The following is an 18,917-nucleotide window of genomic DNA, read 5'->3' as shown; positions in this document are numbered from 1 at the left end:
AGAACTTTTTCTGGGCAATGATTTATTTTTTAATTTACCTTGCAATTTCAGCTCTTTTCTTGGCTTGCTCAGCAATCTCTGAATGATCCTCGTGGCTGCTACTCTCATGAAATATGGTTTCTGGTGGCTGCAGGCCGTGCATCGTCCGTTGTTCTGTTGCCCATTGTGCTTCTCTTTCGCCTATTCCGTAATCCTTCTTGGTTGTAAAGGCTGTCTACGTAGTATAATGGCCGAGAAAATTTATTAGCATGAGATGCGATAAGTGAATGACATCACAAAAGTTCGAGCACAGACCTTATTGTCGAGTACGTTGTCCCAGGCCTTGCCGCTGAGGGCGTATCGGATTGTGAATTTGAGAATATCAAGAGGGAAGTAAGTAACAATACTGTATACCCAGATGGCTCCTGCCCATCCCCAACCAATGCCTTTAATCCTTGCAAAGTCCCATTCAGCATATACCGCAATTAGAGAGGCAACCTGAAGTGTAGCAGAATCAAGAATCAGGAGATGTGTGAAATTTTGAAAAGGTTATTAGAAAGTAAGTACAAGAAGGAATGTTCCTACCAACTGTGCGGCAATGAAGGCAATAATTAGCAAGTAACCAGGGCATTCAACAAAGGACCAGCTTCTTGACCTTGTGACAAAGATGAGGGCTTGACTGATGATGCTCACTTGAAGATAGAGAGCAGAGTTGATCTCAGCAATACCTTTGAGGGGCTTCACGCCAAATGTGTTCTGCTTATAATGTTGAGATGTTAGTATACAATGTCATGTTCTTTGCATTTAGGAAGGGAGCTTGATGTTGTTTTCTCACCGGGAAGAAGTTGGTTTCAATGGCGAGCCAGAAGAAAACGACGCTCATGATGGCCATGTATGTTCCAAGGACAACACCAGTAGCAAAGATTTCTTTGAGTTTCCATGAGTCTGGCACAGGTGATGGCTTGACCCTGTCCTTTGAAATGGTCATGATGGTTCCATCGTTAAGAATGGCAATGATCAAGACCATAAAAGGCGAGAAATCAAACTTCCAAATGAGAGCAACAAGCATGAATCCCAACACAATACGGATTGTAATGGAAACTGCATAGATGGTGTAGTTCTTCATTCTTTGAAAGATGGCTCTGCTGGTTAGTACAGCACTCACAATCACACTTAGCCCTGGCTCTGTCAAGACAATGTCTGATGCACTTCTTGCTGCATCGGTTGCGTCGGCCACAGCAATACCAATGTCGGCTCTCTTGAGTGCAGGAGCATCATTGACACCATCTCCTGTCATGCCACAAATATGATTCCTCTCCTGAAGTTTCTTAACGATTTCGTACTTATGTTCTGCAACCGAAAAATGACGAGTTTAGTTCAGCGAGGAAGGCAGATGGTTTCATATATCTCATTGCGGTTGAAAGAACAATGTGATTACCAGGGAAGACACCAGCAAACCCATCAGCCATCTCAATCAGTTCATCCACAGGAATGGAAGCAATAGACTCATCCTTGGATTGGCCAAGCAAAGACGATGATGGATACATGTTGGTGCCCATACCGAGCCTTCGACCAGTTTCTTTTCCTATTGCAAGTTGGTCACCGGTGATCATCTTAACATTAACACCAAGTTCGAGAGCTCGACGGATGGTTTCTGCACTATCATGCCTTGGAGGATCAAATAGGGGCAAGAGACCAACAAATTCCCAAGGTTCTCCAGCACTCTCTTTGTCCTTATCTTGAACAGTCTATAAATGAGAGAAAAAAAGGTTCAAGATTGATAAGAAAGCTTGTTCATACATGAATCCATTTCAGTATATTCACACATATTCACCTGTCGACCAACTGCCAAGGAACGTAGACCACGATTAGCATAGTTATCGATAACGGCATGAGCTTTCTCTCTTATTTCTCCTCTAAGCTCACAAAGGTCAATTATCTAGTGCCAAAATGACAGAGTTAGGCATATCAACCAAATGTGATTCAAGGTAAGTGACATCGACTATCAGAAAACGACACTACCTGTTCAGGAGCACCCTTGCTGCTTCTGTGCCAGTTACCGTCTTTGTCAATGTAGGTAATAGCGGTACGCTTATCGACTGGATTGAAAGGCAAGAAATGTACCTCAGTTATTCCTGCCCTTGCCTTGAGAGCCAAAGATGAAGCATGAGAAATAAAATACACCTAAAAAAGTTCAGTAAAAGAAGCCATGAACATAATAAAGCTGAGTACCAAACCTCTTTGGGGTCAGCCAACATTCCAACAATGCAGGCATCAATGGCATCTTGATTTTCAACTCTGGAAGCTCTTGCAGCATACAACATAACACCATCCTCGTTCATGCCTGATACAAACACCTGCAGTCATGAAGGCACCATGATGAGCCAATGAGCAAAAATTCTTTTCATTGAATTGCAACTGTGTGAGCTTGACCTCAATCAGGGACTTGTCCACCGTGAGCTTGTTGAGGGTGAGAGTTCCTGTCTTGTCACTGCACAGGACATCCATCCCAGCCATCTCTTCAATTGCTGTCATTCTCTTCGTAATGGCACCTTGCTGCGAAAGCCGATGCGATCCGATGGCCATGGTTACCGACAGAACGGTTGGCATAGCAATGGGAATACCTCCAATGAGAAGCACCAACAAGTTGTCAATTCCTTCTCTGTATGGCCTCTTCTGGATTGGATACATTACTAAGATCTCGATGACCATTCCCACCGCTATCGAGCATATACAGAAGTTTCCAATGGCTGTCAACACCTGATGAACCATAAACCAACGTTAGAACCTCAAATCTTCAAAGGAACCCCAGGAACTTGGTTATGCAGGAACTGAAGCTTTCTTTTACCTTTTGGAAATGACCAACTTGGTTGGTGCTGTCCACGAGATGAGCTGCCTTTCCAAAGAAGGTATGCACACCAGTGGCAATGACAACAGCTTCAATCTCACCTTGCTTACAAGTTGACCCAGAGAACACTTCATCCCCAGGATACTTGGTGACAGGCAAAGATTCACCAGTAAGAGCAGACTGATCAATCTTTAAAGGGTCGCCATCGAGGAGACGTGCGTCGGCCGGGATAATATCTCCCAATTTGACACTAATCACATCTCCTGGAACCAGAATCGCTGCCTCCTCTTCTTTCCACTTCCCATCTCTTAGAACCTACACAATTTGAAAGCACGAAAGTGTCAACAGTTCGAGTTCCTATCTAGCGTTAAATCAAGGATGGGTTACCTTAGTTTTAGGGGCAAGACCAGCCATGAGAGCAGCAGCTGCATTACCAGCATTGTTCTCTTCAATGAAGCTGATGGTAGAATTAATGATCAACAAGACAACGATACCAACAAAGTCTTGCCAATCTGGTGGTCTCCCTCCTCCATTGGCCAGGACGATGGCCATGATTGCCGCACATTCCATGACCCATGACAGAGGATTCCACATGAATCCCAAGAACTTCAAAAACTTGCTCTCTTGCTTCTCTTCAAGCTTGTTAGGCCCAAAAATTTGGAGTCTTTTTTCTCCTCCTGCTGTACTCAATCCTTCCTTCGTGCATTTCAACTGATCAAAAACTTCCTCCACAGGAATCCGTTCCTGAAACAACAAAAAACCCAGATTCAAAAACAAGAAAAATATGAGAGAAAACGAAGAAAAGATTGTTACTTACTAGATCAACGTTCTCGTTCTTAACATCTTCCAATGATATATCCCCCATTGCTGACAGAATACAACAAAACGAAGAAGAAAAATCTCCAACAACACTTGAATTCTTCCTTCTCCCTCCTTAGTTTCCTCCCTCTGTTATTGATATTTTAGCCCAAACAAAAAGAGGGAAGATCAAAAAAGGAAGGGGAAAGGAAGCTATTTCATGCAGATGGAGATGCCAACATCTTGGGACTCAAAAAGGTTGCTTCTTTTTATAGGAAAATGGAGAAGGGGAGGGAATTGATCGAAGAATCCCCTGTTTCGCTACACCACCTCATCCCTGCGCACCTGGTTACAACCGCTTGCTTACATCCAGAGTTCGTTAATCCCTTCTGTGGCTTCCCTCACCCCACGGGCTGTTCCTCTAACTGGTTTATTATGTGGCCGATGTCCATGCCGACCCTTTTCTTCATGCTCCTCCTGTATTTGCATGCCTGTATTTTTTGTCTTTTTTTTTTTTTTAATATCTGTTCACAAAAATAAACTTACGAATTTTAAATTCTTATCAAATTAGTAATTTTAGTTCAAAAAACTTTCTTTTATGTAAAAAATCTAATCTTCAGATGGATTCATATCTAAAACATACAAAAATTTTAGAAAAATTCAGAATTAATTTTACTATTATTGAAATTTTTTATTTTATGTTGAATAGATAATTTAAGATCATAATCATTTTTAAAAAAATGAAACCTAAGTCAATGTGTAAGCACATTATGATCTTCAATTTGTAAGCACATACAAAAGACTTTGTGTAGCAGTTTATCCTTGGGAGAGTTATAGATAAATCTGAGTTAGGCGTTATGGCATCTCCTAATCGAAACACAGCCCAACATGCTTACGGTACTGACACCCTTTCTTGACTCTCTTTCTGTTTTGGATACCCACAAACATTTCTCTTCTAATCTTCGTTTCATAATTTCTGGGTGCTTAAAAGATTCAATCTTTATTGTCTACTTACTCTTCTTTCATGATCTTGGCCAAAGTGGCACCAGAAGCAAGCTCTCCGGCGTGGCCTACGCCGTCGCCGAGAGATATACCTATTACAATACCAAGTTCATCTTCGTCCCCTGTCGCTGCTGCCTTGTGGGCTCAACTCAGACGGATCGATCGTCTCTTTGATTTATTCTCCGGCTATAACCATGTCATGGAGTACGTTTATTTCTTTCAATTTCTTAATAATTTTGTTCTTCATATCCAATTTACTTTACTTGCATAATCAAAATATTTAAATTTTGATGAGATGAATGTAAAGTTTTAATTTTTTTTTTTAATAATTTTTGTGACATCCCGCGTTAATTCGGGAGGGTAACGAGTGCCAACGAGAACGCTCGCCCTGAATGAAATGGATTGTGAGATCCGGTTGGAGAGGGGAACAAAACATTTTTAAAAGGACGTGCAACCTTAACCTTAAGGAAAACTTAAAAGGAATAGTCTACAAATGACAATATTATTGATATTAATATGTGTGATTATGAATTAATTTACGTTTATTGTTGAGCAGCCCACATGGAATTGAGAAACTTTGCACACATTTGGAAATGAATCATTTAGATGTGAAGATATTAATGTTGGCATGGTAATTACAAAATGATTATTATTAAACTAGGGTTAAGATGTGTTACTTTAGTCAAAATTAACAACGTGGGTTGGTTGCATTATTATTGCATGTATCAGGAAAATGAAGGCAAAAAAGCAAGGCTACTTTCATCGGGTAAGAACAAGGCTCATGGACTCTCTCTCTATATATATCAATGGCGTTGAGAGTTTGAGGTTAATATCAATGGCGTTTGTTCCATGGCCAGGATGAGTGGCGCCGTGGCCTAAGGAAACTCAAAGTTGACAACATGGAGAAGCTCAAGAATGCACTTTTCTATCTCGAGATTGAGGTTCAAATTTTGTTTTTCGTCTTTGAAAATTAAGCTTATAAACATGCAAATCTCTTAATCGTTATATCGTTACGTGTTTTTCATAACCATGATCAAATTAAGGCAAGAATTCCACCCCACTTTGAAGACTTCTTTGCATATTCGTTCAAATATAACCTCATTGGTAAGCATTCATACGATCTTGATTGATCTATTGAGATTATTCATCAACTAATTAAGGGATCGATCATGGGTTTATAAGTAAGAAACACTATCTTCATTGGTACGAGACATTTTGAGAAAACAAAAAGTAAAGTCACGAGAGCTGATGCTCAAAATTGATATAGATAGTAATTTAGTAATTTCTTTGGTTGAAGAGGAGAGGCAGACAAGCTTAGACGTGGAATTTCTGTGCAAGTTGCTCGAGATCGTGATGGGTCCTCTTTTTCGTCCCCAAGTTCAGCTACTAATCGAGTTTCTGAAAGTAAAGTAATTTAATTTAAAACCCATTTCAAATAATTTCGTTTTTAAGTTTGGATGAATATCATAAACTAAAGCATTTGGTTTTTGCAGACCCAAACGATGTATAGAGTGCTGATCATGGATCAATGGATGAATATGTTCTACTTTTGCAACCAGGTACCCTTAATCTTTGTTTAATCATTAATTAAGTCATTAATTGAATCCTTAATCTTTGTTATAGATATCTTAATTGATTACTATTTTGATGGATTGGCAGATAAAATTTCCAGGTCTTGATAACTACGATCCAAACGATGCCTGGCCGGTGATTATTGATTCCTTCGTTGAGTGGTTGAAAAGAAAGCAAGGTGAAGAAGGCACCCACCCAAGTTCCCGTCGCTAACCATCCTCATATTCAATCACATGCATCGTGTTTTTTTAGCATTTGGTTCGAGTAAATATGAACATACCTAGTCGATTAAGATACCATTTTCTTTCTTGAATCGTAGAGATACAACTAAATAATTTGATCTTAGATCGTAAAGAAAAGAAGAAAATGTGAGACAAAAGAAAAAGATGGAACCTTTCAAAGTCGTGATATGCTTTGCTTTGTTGTGCTTGACTACAGAAGATGTAATGGATTTTAAAGGAAGTGGTTGAGACACTTGTCTCGGAATGCTCACTGACTGTGACATGCATGTGCCACAGGATAGCGAGCTACTAGGGCCACTAGGCTTAAGGGTGATAGAGAGCCAACACCATGCCTCCCTTATAATACATTTGAGGCATTTATCCTTCTCGAGTAAACGTCTTTTTGACGAACGGACATACGGTCATCTTTCATATCGACGGACTTAATTCTCAAGTCGCATGTCGAAACTCATATCGAAACCCTGACTTTTGGGATTATGGTCTAGGGCTCTACCCAATCCTCTTCGAACTTATCTTCGACAGTCATGTCACCTCATTCTCTTGAACTTTACATATGCCTCAACTTATCCTTAATGCACACTCTAGTTGTGTTAGATGATGCACCGTTCTCTTCGGTCACATTGCGATACTTCTCAATCTTGGCTTAAACACGGTTTGTTGGGCACCACTTGAGGGTCATGTGGGGATCACAACCTACTTTTTCTCTCTGTGAGGTTTGCACGATGGGGACTTCGTGGATGTCTTGTTTGCTCTCAATTAGATACCACCGATTGGAAACTTTCCACGACAACTAACTTTACTTTCATTAAATATATATATATATATATATAACTAATCTCTCTCTCTAATCTCAAATTAATTAAATAATAATGTATGTCTAGTATTTATATTTATTTATTTTGCAGCCTCAAACCACGTGGGTTTATCGCCATTGAGATGTATACACTCTATTTTTTTTAATTCAAAAATAAATAGTATTGTGAATTTAATAATTTTGAGAGAAATTTATTAAATTAATAATACAAAAAAAAAAAAAAACAGCTTCTAGAAGCTATTTATTTGAAACTTTCCATCGCTGAATCTCAACGGCGGTCATCAACCCATGCGTTTGAAGCTGCAAGAACAAGAACAGATATTACAAGTCATTAGTTAATTATAAAAAATTAAAAAGAAAAAAAAAAAAGGAAAAACAGAGATTAATTAAAAAAATGGAACTAACCATGAGTGGAAATTTCCCAATCGGCACTATCATAACTGAGAGCCCAAAAGAAGTAGCCACGGAGGCCGATCGCCTGAGCAAACTCCACCTTCGTCGTTGTCGACTGCACGCTGTCGTACCCGACCCACGAAGACTCCACATACGAGTACGCCGATACGGTTCTTATGTCGTATACCACTGTCGCCGCCGTCCTTTTGTTGAATTCTTGCACCTATCCATTCATATCAAGAAAACAATTCAATTTTTCAATTTTGATTTGAGAATTTAGTGGTGGCTTAACATACTTGAACATAGGTTAGGATCCCGTTGTCACCCGGACCGACAGCCGTGGCGGGGGCTCCGACGCCGTGCACATTAGGATCCTTGAGGGTCCAAGACTTGCCATACAGAGGAATACCCATAACCATCTTGTTCCGAGGCACACCGGCGGAGATCCATGAACGGAGGCCGTAATGGGAGCTCAAATTCGTATGTGGGTCAAACAGGGCAGCGTGGGCTCCGGTAGCGGACGTGTCCCACGACCCGTGGTAATCGAAGCACATTACGTTGATCCAATCAAGGCTTTTCGAAATCGCTTCCGCCGGGAATGATCGCCGCTCACCATAAGTGCGAAACTCCGACGCGTAGTACACAGCGGCGGTGAGGAGAAGTGGGGGTCGTGACGTTGTCTTGGCTTCCCTGTCAATTGTCTTCCGCCATTGAATTATTAAGTCGGCGAAATATTTCATCTCCGTCGTGTCTTTAGGAAATTCCCAATCGAGATCGACGCCGTGAAATCCAAATTTCCTCGCCGTCTTAATACTGGAATCGATGAAAATCTGACGAGACGAGGCATCGGAAGCGATACGAGCAAACAGGTCACTGTCACTACCACCGCCACCGATCGAAAACAGAGTCTTCACCGACGGATTCTTCCGCGTCAGAGAAGTTGTAAACTGGGAAAGCGCCGCCGCCGTAGTGTCCGGATACTCAAAAGCAAAAGAACGGTTATCCGGCATGAGAAAGGCAAAATAGACATGGGTAAACAGAGCAGTGTCAATGGCGGAAGGTGGGAATGTTTCTAAAACCCAAGACGGCCAATAAGCAGCCTTGACGGGCGGTAGCATCGGAGCAGCTCCGGCAGTAATTGAGGAGGAGAAAATCAGAGGAAAAAGAAGAAAACAGAGAAGAAATTTGAGAAGCGCCATGGATTTTGGGGATTCGTGTTGGGAAATGAAATGGGAAGGATTTGGGTTTTATAAAAATTAATAATCAATGGTGGTCTCTGAACATTTGTGAATACAAAATTTGATGGGTCTCTGTATGTCCACTATCAACGATGCCAATGGAGAGGGCAAAAAAATAAAATAATTATTGGTCGACTCTGTTCTTGTTGACCAATATCTTCAATGTTTGTGCGGGTCCACTCCCATTGCCACGTGTCATATATTATTCCATGTGGACCAGTCAGCGACTTGAACGCTAAAAGTCTATGAACTTGTATAATATTCAAGGTAATCACCAATTTCCCACCCAAATCTTGCTTAAACCATTCAAAGATTTTCTAGAAAAACAATGAGACCTAGCATCACAACTACACAATAACACCCCCCCAAAGTTGACTTTCAATTCAATAAATATGATATTAATCGACTTATATCGGAGTATATAAATAAATAAGAGATACTATGTTTATTGGTATAAACCTTAAAATAAAGCAAGAAGACTTATGTTCAAAGTGGATAATATTCTATTAATGCACTATTCGTATCGTGTTTTATTTTATTCTTTTTATTTTAATTATTTATATTTAATCAATGTATTTTGGATAGGATAATGATTTTGGGTGGGCGCATTAAAAATAATTTATGCCACTTGATTAATCTCTTTGTTTTTCTTCGTTCAAAAGTTTGACTTTTCCTCTTCAAATTACTTCATGGTACAACTATATTATAAAATCATTTGACTAATCGAATGCCTTTGGTTTGGTCTCATAAGCTACTTAAATTCAATGTTTTAATTACGTACGTCGAGCTTTTTGGTATGTTAATAGTGATCTATTTGCGTGAGTAAACATTGGATAAAACATAACATAAAATTATTATTTTTTATAATTTTGAATGAGTGAATAAGATTATAAGGTGCACTAACTCTCTTTGTTTGGAACACACAAACACGGTTAGGTTCAATTGTTCGCTTTAAATAGAAACTCTTATGATTTTGTTTTTAGTTTCTTCTTGAAGCTCTTTTGACCAACGGTCAATAAACTCGGCCAAGACCAAGACCCAACCGCTCTTGTCAAGATTATGTGTTAGACTTACGGATCTTACTCATTGTGGGCTCACAGCCAAATTGACTATTTTACCCTTAACAATCCAATTCAAGTAATACTAGTAAACATGAAAATATATTACCAAACTATTTATTGATATATTTTATTTGAGAGATTTCAACGACATTTTAAAATACTTTTATTGCTTAATAATTTATTTTATCTAATTTATTGGAACATGATATCCATAAATTAGGAAGTGATCTGTTAAGTCCACCTCATCTTCCAATTATCCGGGCTAAGTGGTTGAAGCTGCATTATGAACAAAAAAAAAAAAAAAAATTAAAAATTAAAAATAATAATAAATAAAGTTTTTAAGGAAAATCATGTTAAAATTAAAGCATAAATGATGTACCTGTTCGAGATAGAGTGAAGCTATCATCATCAGCTGCAATTTGCCAAGCAAAATAACCCCACAATCCATTCGCATTAGCGTAAGAAACCTTCGCTGCTATGCTCTGTTTATCATCATACCCAATCCATGTCGTTCCAGAGTACACATAATTCGAAACAACCGTCGCGTTATACACCGGAGTCGCTCTGTTCGTCGCTATAAACGTTTTTATATCCCTGTAAGTTATTGCTCCGCCGCTAATTCCCGCTCCCGTCGCCGCCCCGTTCGCTGGAGCATAGAACCCATTCTTGTTCTGATCCACCAGACGCCATGCCCACCCGTAAAATGGAAACCCAATTGCTATTTTATTTGCCGGCATACCCGATTGAATCCACTCCCTTATACCCGCGTTACCGTTTACCTGCCCGCCCGACCCGAACAGAGCAGCCGGTGGCGCCGTAGAGCTCGCCGACCAACCAGGGCCGTAGAAATCGTAGGACATGACGTTGATCCAGTCCAAAGAATTGGATATACTCGAAACGGGTAGTGGGGTTCCGTAATAATTAGAGGACCGGAAAACCGCGGCGGAGAGAAGCAGCCGGGGCTTGCCGGAGGATACGGATTCTTTAACCACGGCGGCGCGCCATTCGGTGAGGAGAGTGCCAAACGAGTTCATTTCGGTTGGGGTTGATGGGTACTCCCAATCGAGATCAAGGCCGTCGAAACCGTTGTTTCGAGCCAGAGTAATCGAGGAATCGATGAAGGATTTGCGGGAACCGGATTGACTAGCCATTGAAGCGAAATTGGTGGGGTTGGAGCTACCGCCGCCGATGGACAACATCGTTTTGACATTGGGGTTTTTTTGACGAACGGTTTGTGTAAAGGTTGAGAATTTGGCGGCGTTTGAAGACGAAATTGTGACTTGGTTTGTGTTCGTATTGAGATCAGCAAAGGCACAGAAAATGTGGGTGAAAAGAGCGGAATTTATGTTGGCCACCGGAAATTCGGAGCCGGAAAACCAGTAAACGCCCTTCCTTCGGGTCTGCCCCGCGGAGGAGTGGAGGTGGAGAAGAAGAAGAAGAAAGACAACAGAAGAGAGGAATGATTTGGTTGAGGAAGCCATTGATGAAGTGCATGAAAGTGGAGAGTTCTGTTCTTGGTTTTATAGAAGATTATTAACTAAATATTTTATATTTCTATTAATTACCTTGAATTATTTTATTTTATTTTATTTTTACTTATTTAGAATAGTCAAGCATCATTTATAACTATGATAGGGAATTAAGATGTTTGAATCTTCAAATGCCTTCATTTTAAAATCTCTGACTTTTCTTAGATATCTATAACTATTTAATAATTATTTATATTATTAGTTTAATATGATTTGGAGTTTATATAACATTTTTCTTCAATTATTTAATTTTGGGTTTTTATTTATTTAACATAGTTAATTAGGTTTTAGGTTCTATGTTTGAGATAAGGGGACGTGGCATCATAAGCACCCAACATTTGTCATCCTCTGTTCCACTATTTCATTAATGTGCAAAGTTTTAGTAGCCCACGCCAATTCGAATTTAATTATAGGCTAAAATTCATACAAATATATTTTGTATTTTACCTTTAAAAAAAAAAAAATATATTTTAGCCGTCTAATTTTGAATGAAAATTGAAGGGTAATGATATGAACCAAAAGACACCAATCATACAATATGCTTCCCTGAAGATGTGAAAAAAATATTGTTAAAATTATCAAAAGATATTTCAATTCATGCCACATGAAGTTTCATGTTATAAATTATGGGTAGTATTTCATTAATGTATTTTAAGACTTTTTATTTACTTCATGATACAGTTACATAATGATTAATTATGGCCATTAAGTACGAAGGTTACAACTCTTGGAATGTCTTTGGTAGTTTCATTTTGAGGCTATATAAAGCCATGTAGGTTGTATTGGTAAGAGACTTGGAAAATACAGTAAAAGAAGCAGTTGTGCTTTTCTTTAGCCAATGAATAAGTTTCTTTGCAATTCTGTATAGTTTAGGTTGCATGTTGAATCATTCAAGCTCAACATTATCAATCTTGGTTGTGGAGTGATTCGAATCTCAATCAAGTGTTCTTGCCTTGAGATATTTGATCAACAAGAATCATTCAAGCTAGACATGATCGATATTGCTTGTGGAGTGATTCGAATCTCAAACAATGTTGTTGCTAACAAGATAATCTGAATCTTAAGATAATCTGAATCTTAAGATAATCTGAATCTTAAGATAATCTGAATCTTAAGATAATCTGAATCTTACTCCCCTTGTAGTGATTCCTTATGTTATGATATGAGGTAAGATATTAACGTTATTTTAAATTTGGTAGGAATGATTTCATGAAATATATAATATTTTTAAGGAAGTTTTAAAATATTTTTTAATTAAAGAAAAAGTATAATTAAGGAAGAAAATAAATTATATGTTTGAACCCATTATTTGTATTTTGTAATGTGAAAATACATTTAAAAAGGAAAAAAAGAAAAAGAAATGGAGCAGTTCAATTGGCCATGCAGCCAATGCCATATCTAGTGTTAGGAAAAACCAAGAAAAGGCCACTACAAATGGTCCCCACCATCAAAGGAAAGCTCTCCATGACCTCCTCCATGTCCGCCGCGTGTCCAGGAAACAAACAATTGGTGACTCTATGGTCAGATAAGGCGATCGCCATGAAAACCATGACCGACATAAGGGCGTGAACAAAATCAGTGAACCCAACTTTGAACCTCTCGTCTTTGGGCACCTCCACCTCCGCCAGCCCTGACTTGAAAACCGCCAGCCCTCTCGGCGTCACCATCCCGTAGTACACTTTCCCGTCCCCGCCTTTGAAACTGTCCGTGAAATGGAACATGAAGCACGACAGGGTGCACAGCCCCAGGAGTACGTTTATCATCATCGTGTTCACCGCCGTGCACTCCCCTTTCCCGGATGCCGACGGCAGCAGCATTTCGAACGTCAGCAGGGTGCCTGTGGGTAGGAAGTTCACTAGCATTGAGGTTCTGGATAGCGTTTTTTGCATCCCTTTTGCCACTGCTCGTCGTTTCCGCCCTCCGCTCGGGTGCCCTGCCGCCACGGCGGAGTCTAGTTGCGGGCTGGAGGAGGAGGGCTCGTTTGGTGGTGTGGCGGTGTAGATTCTAATTCCAACATCTTCATCTGTGCTTATGTGGTGTTCATCCATTTCCATTTTGGAATTTGTTAGAGATTGATGGGTTTGTTCCCATATTTTGGGGAGTTTTATATGAGATTTTTGGAGTAACCGACTCTGGAACGGTTTGAAATTCAAATTTTGTTGGAAAGGACAACCGCCAAATCATGAACTCTTGTGACTACTCACAGAGGCTATTACAATAGTGACGGCTCAATCACAAGAACTTCAAAATTAAGTATGCTTAGTTTTGAGTAATTTTAGGAGTAAAAAGTATTGTTCATGTGAAAAATCGTAAGTAATTAATTTGTTAATAGGAAATGTCAAGTCCATTAGGTGTTGAATCTGAATTTTCAATCTTAATCTAACCAGATATTGTTTTCTTTGGATTTGTATTTTACGGTTTCCCTATTACACACGTCTACTAAAGAGAGACTTCAGACTCTTAGAACTAATATTTCGTTCTTCTTTCTAACTGATGTGAAATCTACTTTTTTTAGGAGGCTCAACGTTCTTGTTGACACATAGTTCGATGTTGTAGTTTAGTAAAAGATTAATAATGGATCGAAAATTGGCAATTCAAATCACTTTTGTTATCGTTGAAGATTGACCTTTCTTATCTTCTCTATGCGCTGAAAATTCAACTATTTTATTTCTTTTGGTAAAGCAACTTCTCTCTCTCTCTTTTCCTTTTTCTTTTTCCTTGTTATTATAAACCAATGAAATAGGTGAAAATAAAGCTATAGTTTGCATTGGGAAAAGGGTATTAACCACATGAATGTGGTGTCTAAGTTCCCTAGATTTCCTCAATTTCATTCGATATCAAAACTATATAGTATAAAACTAATAATGTTTCATATTATTTAGGTTCTATCTCTAACCGATATTATATTTTTTAAATTTGGACTTTGTCCAACTGACGTGGACCTCACACATTTATTCAAATATTTTTCTAAAGTTATTCTCTTTGGTTGGTGCGACAACTCCTAAGCACCCTCTTTTTGACTCTCCTTTTCTCTTTAGACTTTGAAGATTACCATTACTTGGCCCCACCTTCGATTTCACTCGACTTTTCAATATATATATATATTTTTTTTTTTTTTATTTCTCTAAGAAAATTATCCACGTATTAATCACATAAATTAAATGGAATAGAGATATTTTTGAAGGATTCTATTTTTAATTAGAAATATTATAATATTGTTTATTTTAGTGTTATGGATGTATTATGTATGTTAAATCCTTGGAATTTAAAACCTATATTTCACTGGTTTTTATGCTATTTACTTTAGAAGGCCCCTCCAAATTTTGCTTTTCTTTTTTCTCCATCTTTAATTATTGCCTCTTAACTTTTATTTTCCCTCAATTTTTCTATTTTTTATATATGTTTTTAATACAAGTGATATAATATATTGTGTTTAAATCGAAAGCATTGTCATATCCAAAACATTTCTTATAAAAACTTGAATCCTTTTCCTAAGATGTACGTTTTAAAAAGATGATCACGAGATTCCACATCGATTAGAGAAGAGAATTAGTGGATAAAAGCGGAGGACGTCTTAAAAATCATGAGAGAAAGACGGACTAGGGATAAAAGCGGTGAATATGAGTGGATCCCCAAGGCGGGGAACCACCAAACTGTCTATGTTTTCATAAAACATTTGGCCTTACCCACTGCAAAGCAATCTCAGGAATGTCTGACTCTGACCATCTTCTCTCCCTTTTATCTCTCCGCCCTATTTCTCTCTCTCTCTCTCTCTCTCTCTCTCCTTAGCAGCAGCAGCAGCAGCCTTTGACCGTATCTCAGCCCTCCATCTCTGTCTCTCTGTCTCTCTGTCTGTCTCTGTCTCTCCTCCTTCCATTTTCCCACCTTCTTCATTCTCGTCGCTCCCCTCAGCCTCCTGTTTTTCCATAATCTTCTCCTTCCTTCCTTCCTTCCTTCCAATCCTAATCTTTTCAAACAAAACATTTCATCAATTTTCCAAATGGGTTTCCTTTCATTTCATTTCTCCGATGTTTAAAACCATTTGTTTGTAATGAATGACCATCCAAACCATACTCCAAACCCCTGCTTTTCTCTCCCTCTGCTTCTCTCTGCGTCTCTCTCTCCCTCCATCTCCATCTCCATCTCCAGCTTCGGATCCATTTCCTTTCTTTCATTCATTTTCCTCTCCCATCTCCCACTTACTCAAAACCTTCACCATTTTCACGCAAAAGGGTTACTAAATTAGAACCCCAATTACCAATTCCAAACCCCATCACACAATCGGCCAAAATCTCCAACCCTCGCCCCTTCTGGGTTCGCTTTTTCATGTCTGAACCATTGCGATTTTCATTTCCCAATTTTTACTGATTCTTCTTCTCCTTAATGGGAAATGTAACCGGCAGTGTCGCTGCGAAATTTGCCTTCTTCCCTCCTGACCCTGCCACCTATGACGTTTACAGAGGCGAGGATGGACGCCTCGCCTTCTCCGGCGTCTCCGCCGATAGCAACATGAACGTTCATTTGCTTGATACCAAGGCCGGGAACAGGATCGTCGCTACCTTCTGGAAACACCCTTTTGCCCGATTTACGCTTCTTTATTCCCATGGGAATGCCGCTGACCTCGGTCAGATGCATGAGCTCTTCATTGAGCTCAGAGCTCATCTCCGCGTCAACATTATGAGGTACCCCTTTTTTGGTTTTGACATTTTTTCATCATTTCTGATTGCTTTGATTCCTTTATCTGGCGTTGTTTTGTTGTTTGGTTTGGTTTGGTTTGTGTAATTTGTCACAAATTTGAAATTCCTATCCTCAATCTTTTTGTTACCAATAGCTTGGCTTTGTCTTGTTATATGTTGGAGTCTATTCATGTCACTTCGTATTGTGAGTTGATTTCAGCCAAAAAGCTAAAGAAAGGGTCGAACCAGTCACATCATTGTCGACAAAACTCTGAAATCTTCAAACATGTCTCTATGTTCATTCTGTTTTCCTCCTTCCATTTACATACGCAGCCATTACATTCCAATTCACCGTGGCATGTTACCAATAATATATTTTGTGTTGAATTTCAGCTATGACTATTCGGGGTACGGCGCATCGACCGGTAAGGTAAGCCATTCTATTCCTTTTCATTGCTTCAGAACTTTTTGGAGCTTCTCTTGCTGTGGAATTGTGGGCTCAAAAGATTTACTATGCCTCTGAACTTGTTCTGCACACTTTCTTTTGGTTGCAACTGGCTTGAAAATGATGCTTCTACGGTTTATATCACTGCGGTCCTGGGGGACACTACATTTATGCCTGTTGTTCTGTCCTTTTCCATCACTGATAAATGGTCCGTTTCTGGTTTTGATAGCCATCTGAATTCAATACATATTACGATATAGAAGCTGTTTACAACTGTTTGAAGAGTGATTATGGGATCAAGCAAGAAGAATTGATATTATATGGCCAATCTGTGGGGAGTGGACCGACGTTACACTTGGGGTCTCGATTACAAAGACTAAGAGGCGTCGTTCTCCATAGCGCCATACTTTCGGGCATCCGAGTATTGTATCCTGTCAAAATGACATTTTGGTTCGACATTTTCAAGGTGAGCTTCACTTGGTTCATATGTGTATGTCCTATTATTCGTCATCTGTGTTATACCGACTACTCGGTCACGTATTGATGTGTTGTATTTTCAGAACATAGACAAAATAAGGCTGGTGACATGTCCCGTGTTAGTCATACATGTAAGAAAGATTGTCCATTCCCTAGTTTTGTGTTGTTGGGTGATGCAGGCCTCTACTAATTTGATGAATGTGCAGGGAACAAATGATGATATTGTTGATTGGTCCCATGGAAAACGACTATGGGAGCTCGCGAAAGAAAAATACGACCCGTTATGGGTGAACGGCGGGGGACATTGTAACCTCGAGACATATCCGGAGTACATTAAGCACTTGCGCAGGTTCATCAACGCAATGGAGAAGCTCTCAGCTAAGCAAACGGCAACGAAACAACTCACTTCGACCCCGAGTATTACAGAGGAGAAACATAACAAATGCTTGAGATTTGGTAAAAAGTAATGATTTGGTTTGCCATGGTTGATGTAGGGATTCAAAACGAGATAGACAGAAGTGTTGGACATGAAGGCGCTCAGGTTTGGTTGTAGAATCCAGATTAGTATAAGTTTCTGAGACAAACTCTGTTCATAATCTTTGTTATGGAACAAAATGTAGATCTGGGTTTCACTTGTTAAATTGAAGCAAAGCATTGAGCTATGCTATGCTGTTCCAGAGAGATCATAATGGGGGCTCTTTCCTTTCCCTCTGTCGCATGATCTTGTCTTACACTGTCTTAAACAACATAAATGAGTAGAATTTTCACTTCCCTTCTCTTTTCTGGGTATTTAATACAACATTATGTATTGTATCAGCTTTGTTCTTACCCAATTCTTAGTTCTAAATTTATTTTCCGCTCACATATCATCGCTCTGCTGTGTCTAGCCCGTCCTCTAGGCATCTTTGGAAGGTTGAGAGTGTGACAGCTTACGCACTTTTTTTTATTCTATAGGGTTTAATCATTGCAGGGTTTGGTGGCCCAAAGTTAACTAGGCTTTGCCAAAAGGCCTCATCTTTATCAGCCCGGCTCGTGAGGAGTCCCTCCCCCAATGGGGTTCCAAACCTCGGCTCGTGAATTAATTTTTTTTTTAAAAAAAAAAACATGATTGTTCTTTAACTTCAAACGCGTCAATCAGCGAGAGGTTTTCACACCCTTATAATGAATGTTTCGTTCCCCACTGAGAGATCTCACAATTCACTCCATTGGGGGCCTAGCATCCTCGCGGGTACACTGCCTGGTGTCTAGCTCTTATACTATTTGTAACTACTCAAACCCGATATTGTCTGCTTTGGTCTGTTATGTATTACTGTCAGTCTCATGGTTTTTAACATGCGTCCGTTGGAGAGGGGAACAAAATATTCTTTATAAGGGTGTTTACTGAACACATTTTAAACCTTGAGAGAAAGCCGAAAGAGACAATATCTATTAATGGTGGGCTTGGTCAATTACAAATATATCAAAGCTAGACATCAGGACCAGTGATGACTCTAACTCTCAAGGGAGTGGATCAAGGACACATTGCTTATAGTCTCTCCCTAGCAAACGCGTTTTAGGACGGTGAGACATATGACGATACAAAACGGGCAAAAATGGACAATATCTACTACCGATGGGCTTGAGCGGTTACATATACAGTTTATCAAAACAAAAACTATTATTATAAACATTAACATTAGTATGATATTAAAAAAAAGTAAAGTAAAAGTTTAGGAGTTAAGGGATTGAATTAGTTTGGTCCGCAAGTATGGGGGGTTGAGAAGACAGGGTGTTAATGTGTCACGAGTAAAGGAATCAAATTTAAAAAAAAAAAAAAAAAAAAAAAAAAAAAAAAAAAAAAAAA

General features: G+C 39.2%; 7 protein-coding genes and 1 pseudogene across 8 annotated transcripts; 2 read left to right on the top strand and 6 right to left on the bottom strand.

Annotated features, from left to right (window-relative positions):
* Positions 1-34: 34 nt before the first annotated feature.
* LOC111433942 (plasma membrane ATPase-like) lies at positions 35-610 on the bottom strand. Its single transcript, XM_023071225.1, has 3 exons — positions 569-610; positions 295-477; positions 35-214 (listed from the first exon to the last, which is right to left on the bottom strand). The coding sequence occupies exons 1-3, from the start codon at positions 608-610 to the stop codon at positions 35-37; spliced, it is 405 nt and encodes a 134-aa protein (XP_022926993.1).
* On the bottom strand, positions 339-2,237 carry LOC111433933 (annotated as a pseudogene).
* On the bottom strand, positions 2,191-3,692 carry LOC111433924 (ATPase 2, plasma membrane-type-like). Its single transcript, XM_023071202.1, has 4 exons — positions 3,645-3,692; positions 3,215-3,571; positions 2,828-3,142; positions 2,191-2,739 (listed from the first exon to the last, which is right to left on the bottom strand). The coding sequence occupies exons 1-4, from the start codon at positions 3,690-3,692 to the stop codon at positions 2,272-2,274; spliced, it is 1,188 nt and encodes a 395-aa protein (XP_022926970.1). The 3' UTR covers positions 2,191-2,271.
* A 646-nt stretch (positions 3,693-4,338) lies between these two features.
* On the top strand, positions 4,339-6,512 carry LOC111436329 (DCN1-like protein 5). Its single transcript, XM_023074078.1, has 9 exons — positions 4,339-4,522; positions 4,666-4,831; positions 5,184-5,258; positions 5,357-5,393; positions 5,485-5,568; positions 5,671-5,731; positions 5,925-6,031; positions 6,121-6,186; positions 6,287-6,512. Exons 1-9 carry the CDS (start codon positions 4,483-4,485, stop codon positions 6,410-6,412), a joined length of 762 nt encoding a protein of 253 aa, XP_022929846.1. The 5' UTR covers positions 4,339-4,482; the 3' UTR covers positions 6,413-6,512.
* An 899-nt stretch (positions 6,513-7,411) lies between these two features.
* LOC111436323 (chitotriosidase-1-like) lies at positions 7,412-8,974 on the bottom strand. Its single transcript, XM_023074066.1, has 3 exons — positions 7,945-8,974; positions 7,661-7,871; positions 7,412-7,555 (listed from the first exon to the last, which is right to left on the bottom strand). The coding sequence occupies exons 1-3, from the start codon at positions 8,845-8,847 to the stop codon at positions 7,524-7,526; spliced, it is 1,146 nt and encodes a 381-aa protein (XP_022929834.1). The 5' UTR covers positions 8,848-8,974; the 3' UTR covers positions 7,412-7,523.
* A 1,005-nt stretch (positions 8,975-9,979) lies between these two features.
* Positions 9,980-11,447, bottom strand: LOC111433121 (chitotriosidase-1-like). The gene is made up of 2 exons (XM_023070067.1): positions 10,327-11,447; positions 9,980-10,223 (listed from the first exon to the last, which is right to left on the bottom strand). Exons 1-2 carry the CDS (start codon positions 11,426-11,428, stop codon positions 10,210-10,212), a joined length of 1,116 nt encoding a protein of 371 aa, XP_022925835.1. The 5' UTR covers positions 11,429-11,447; the 3' UTR covers positions 9,980-10,209.
* Positions 11,448-12,820: 1,373 nt separating this feature from the next.
* LOC111440910 (protein DMP9-like) lies at positions 12,821-13,529 on the bottom strand. The gene has a single exon (XM_023077741.1). It carries the CDS (start codon positions 13,522-13,524, stop codon positions 12,847-12,849), a length of 678 nt encoding a protein of 225 aa, XP_022933509.1. The 5' UTR covers positions 13,525-13,529; the 3' UTR covers positions 12,821-12,846.
* A 1,655-nt stretch (positions 13,530-15,184) lies between these two features.
* Positions 15,185-17,888, top strand: LOC111441101 (protein ABHD17B-like). Of its 2 annotated transcripts, none has more exons than XM_023078026.1 (5): positions 15,185-16,158; positions 16,546-16,582; positions 16,827-17,063; positions 17,158-17,212; positions 17,298-17,365. In XM_023078026.1, exons 1-5 carry the CDS (start codon positions 15,860-15,862, stop codon positions 17,363-17,365), a joined length of 696 nt encoding a protein of 231 aa, XP_022933794.1. In that variant the 5' UTR covers positions 15,185-15,859. The 2 variants fall into 2 exon arrangements, with proteins under 2 accessions (XP_022933794.1, XP_022933793.1); XM_023078025.1 differs by having other exon boundaries at positions 15,190-16,158; positions 17,158-17,205; positions 17,281-17,888.
* Positions 17,889-18,917: the final 1,029 nt, after the last annotated feature.

The sequence above is a fragment of the Cucurbita moschata genome, unplaced genomic scaffold (genome assembly GCF_002738365.1).
Source record: "Cucurbita moschata cultivar Rifu unplaced genomic scaffold, Cmos_1.0 Cmo_Scf00003, whole genome shotgun sequence".
In the NCBI taxonomy this organism is placed as follows: Eukaryota; Viridiplantae; Streptophyta; class Magnoliopsida; order Cucurbitales; family Cucurbitaceae; genus Cucurbita; species Cucurbita moschata.
The sequence above is the reverse complement of the archived record's forward strand: the minus strand, read 5'-3'. Positions and strand labels throughout refer to the sequence as shown.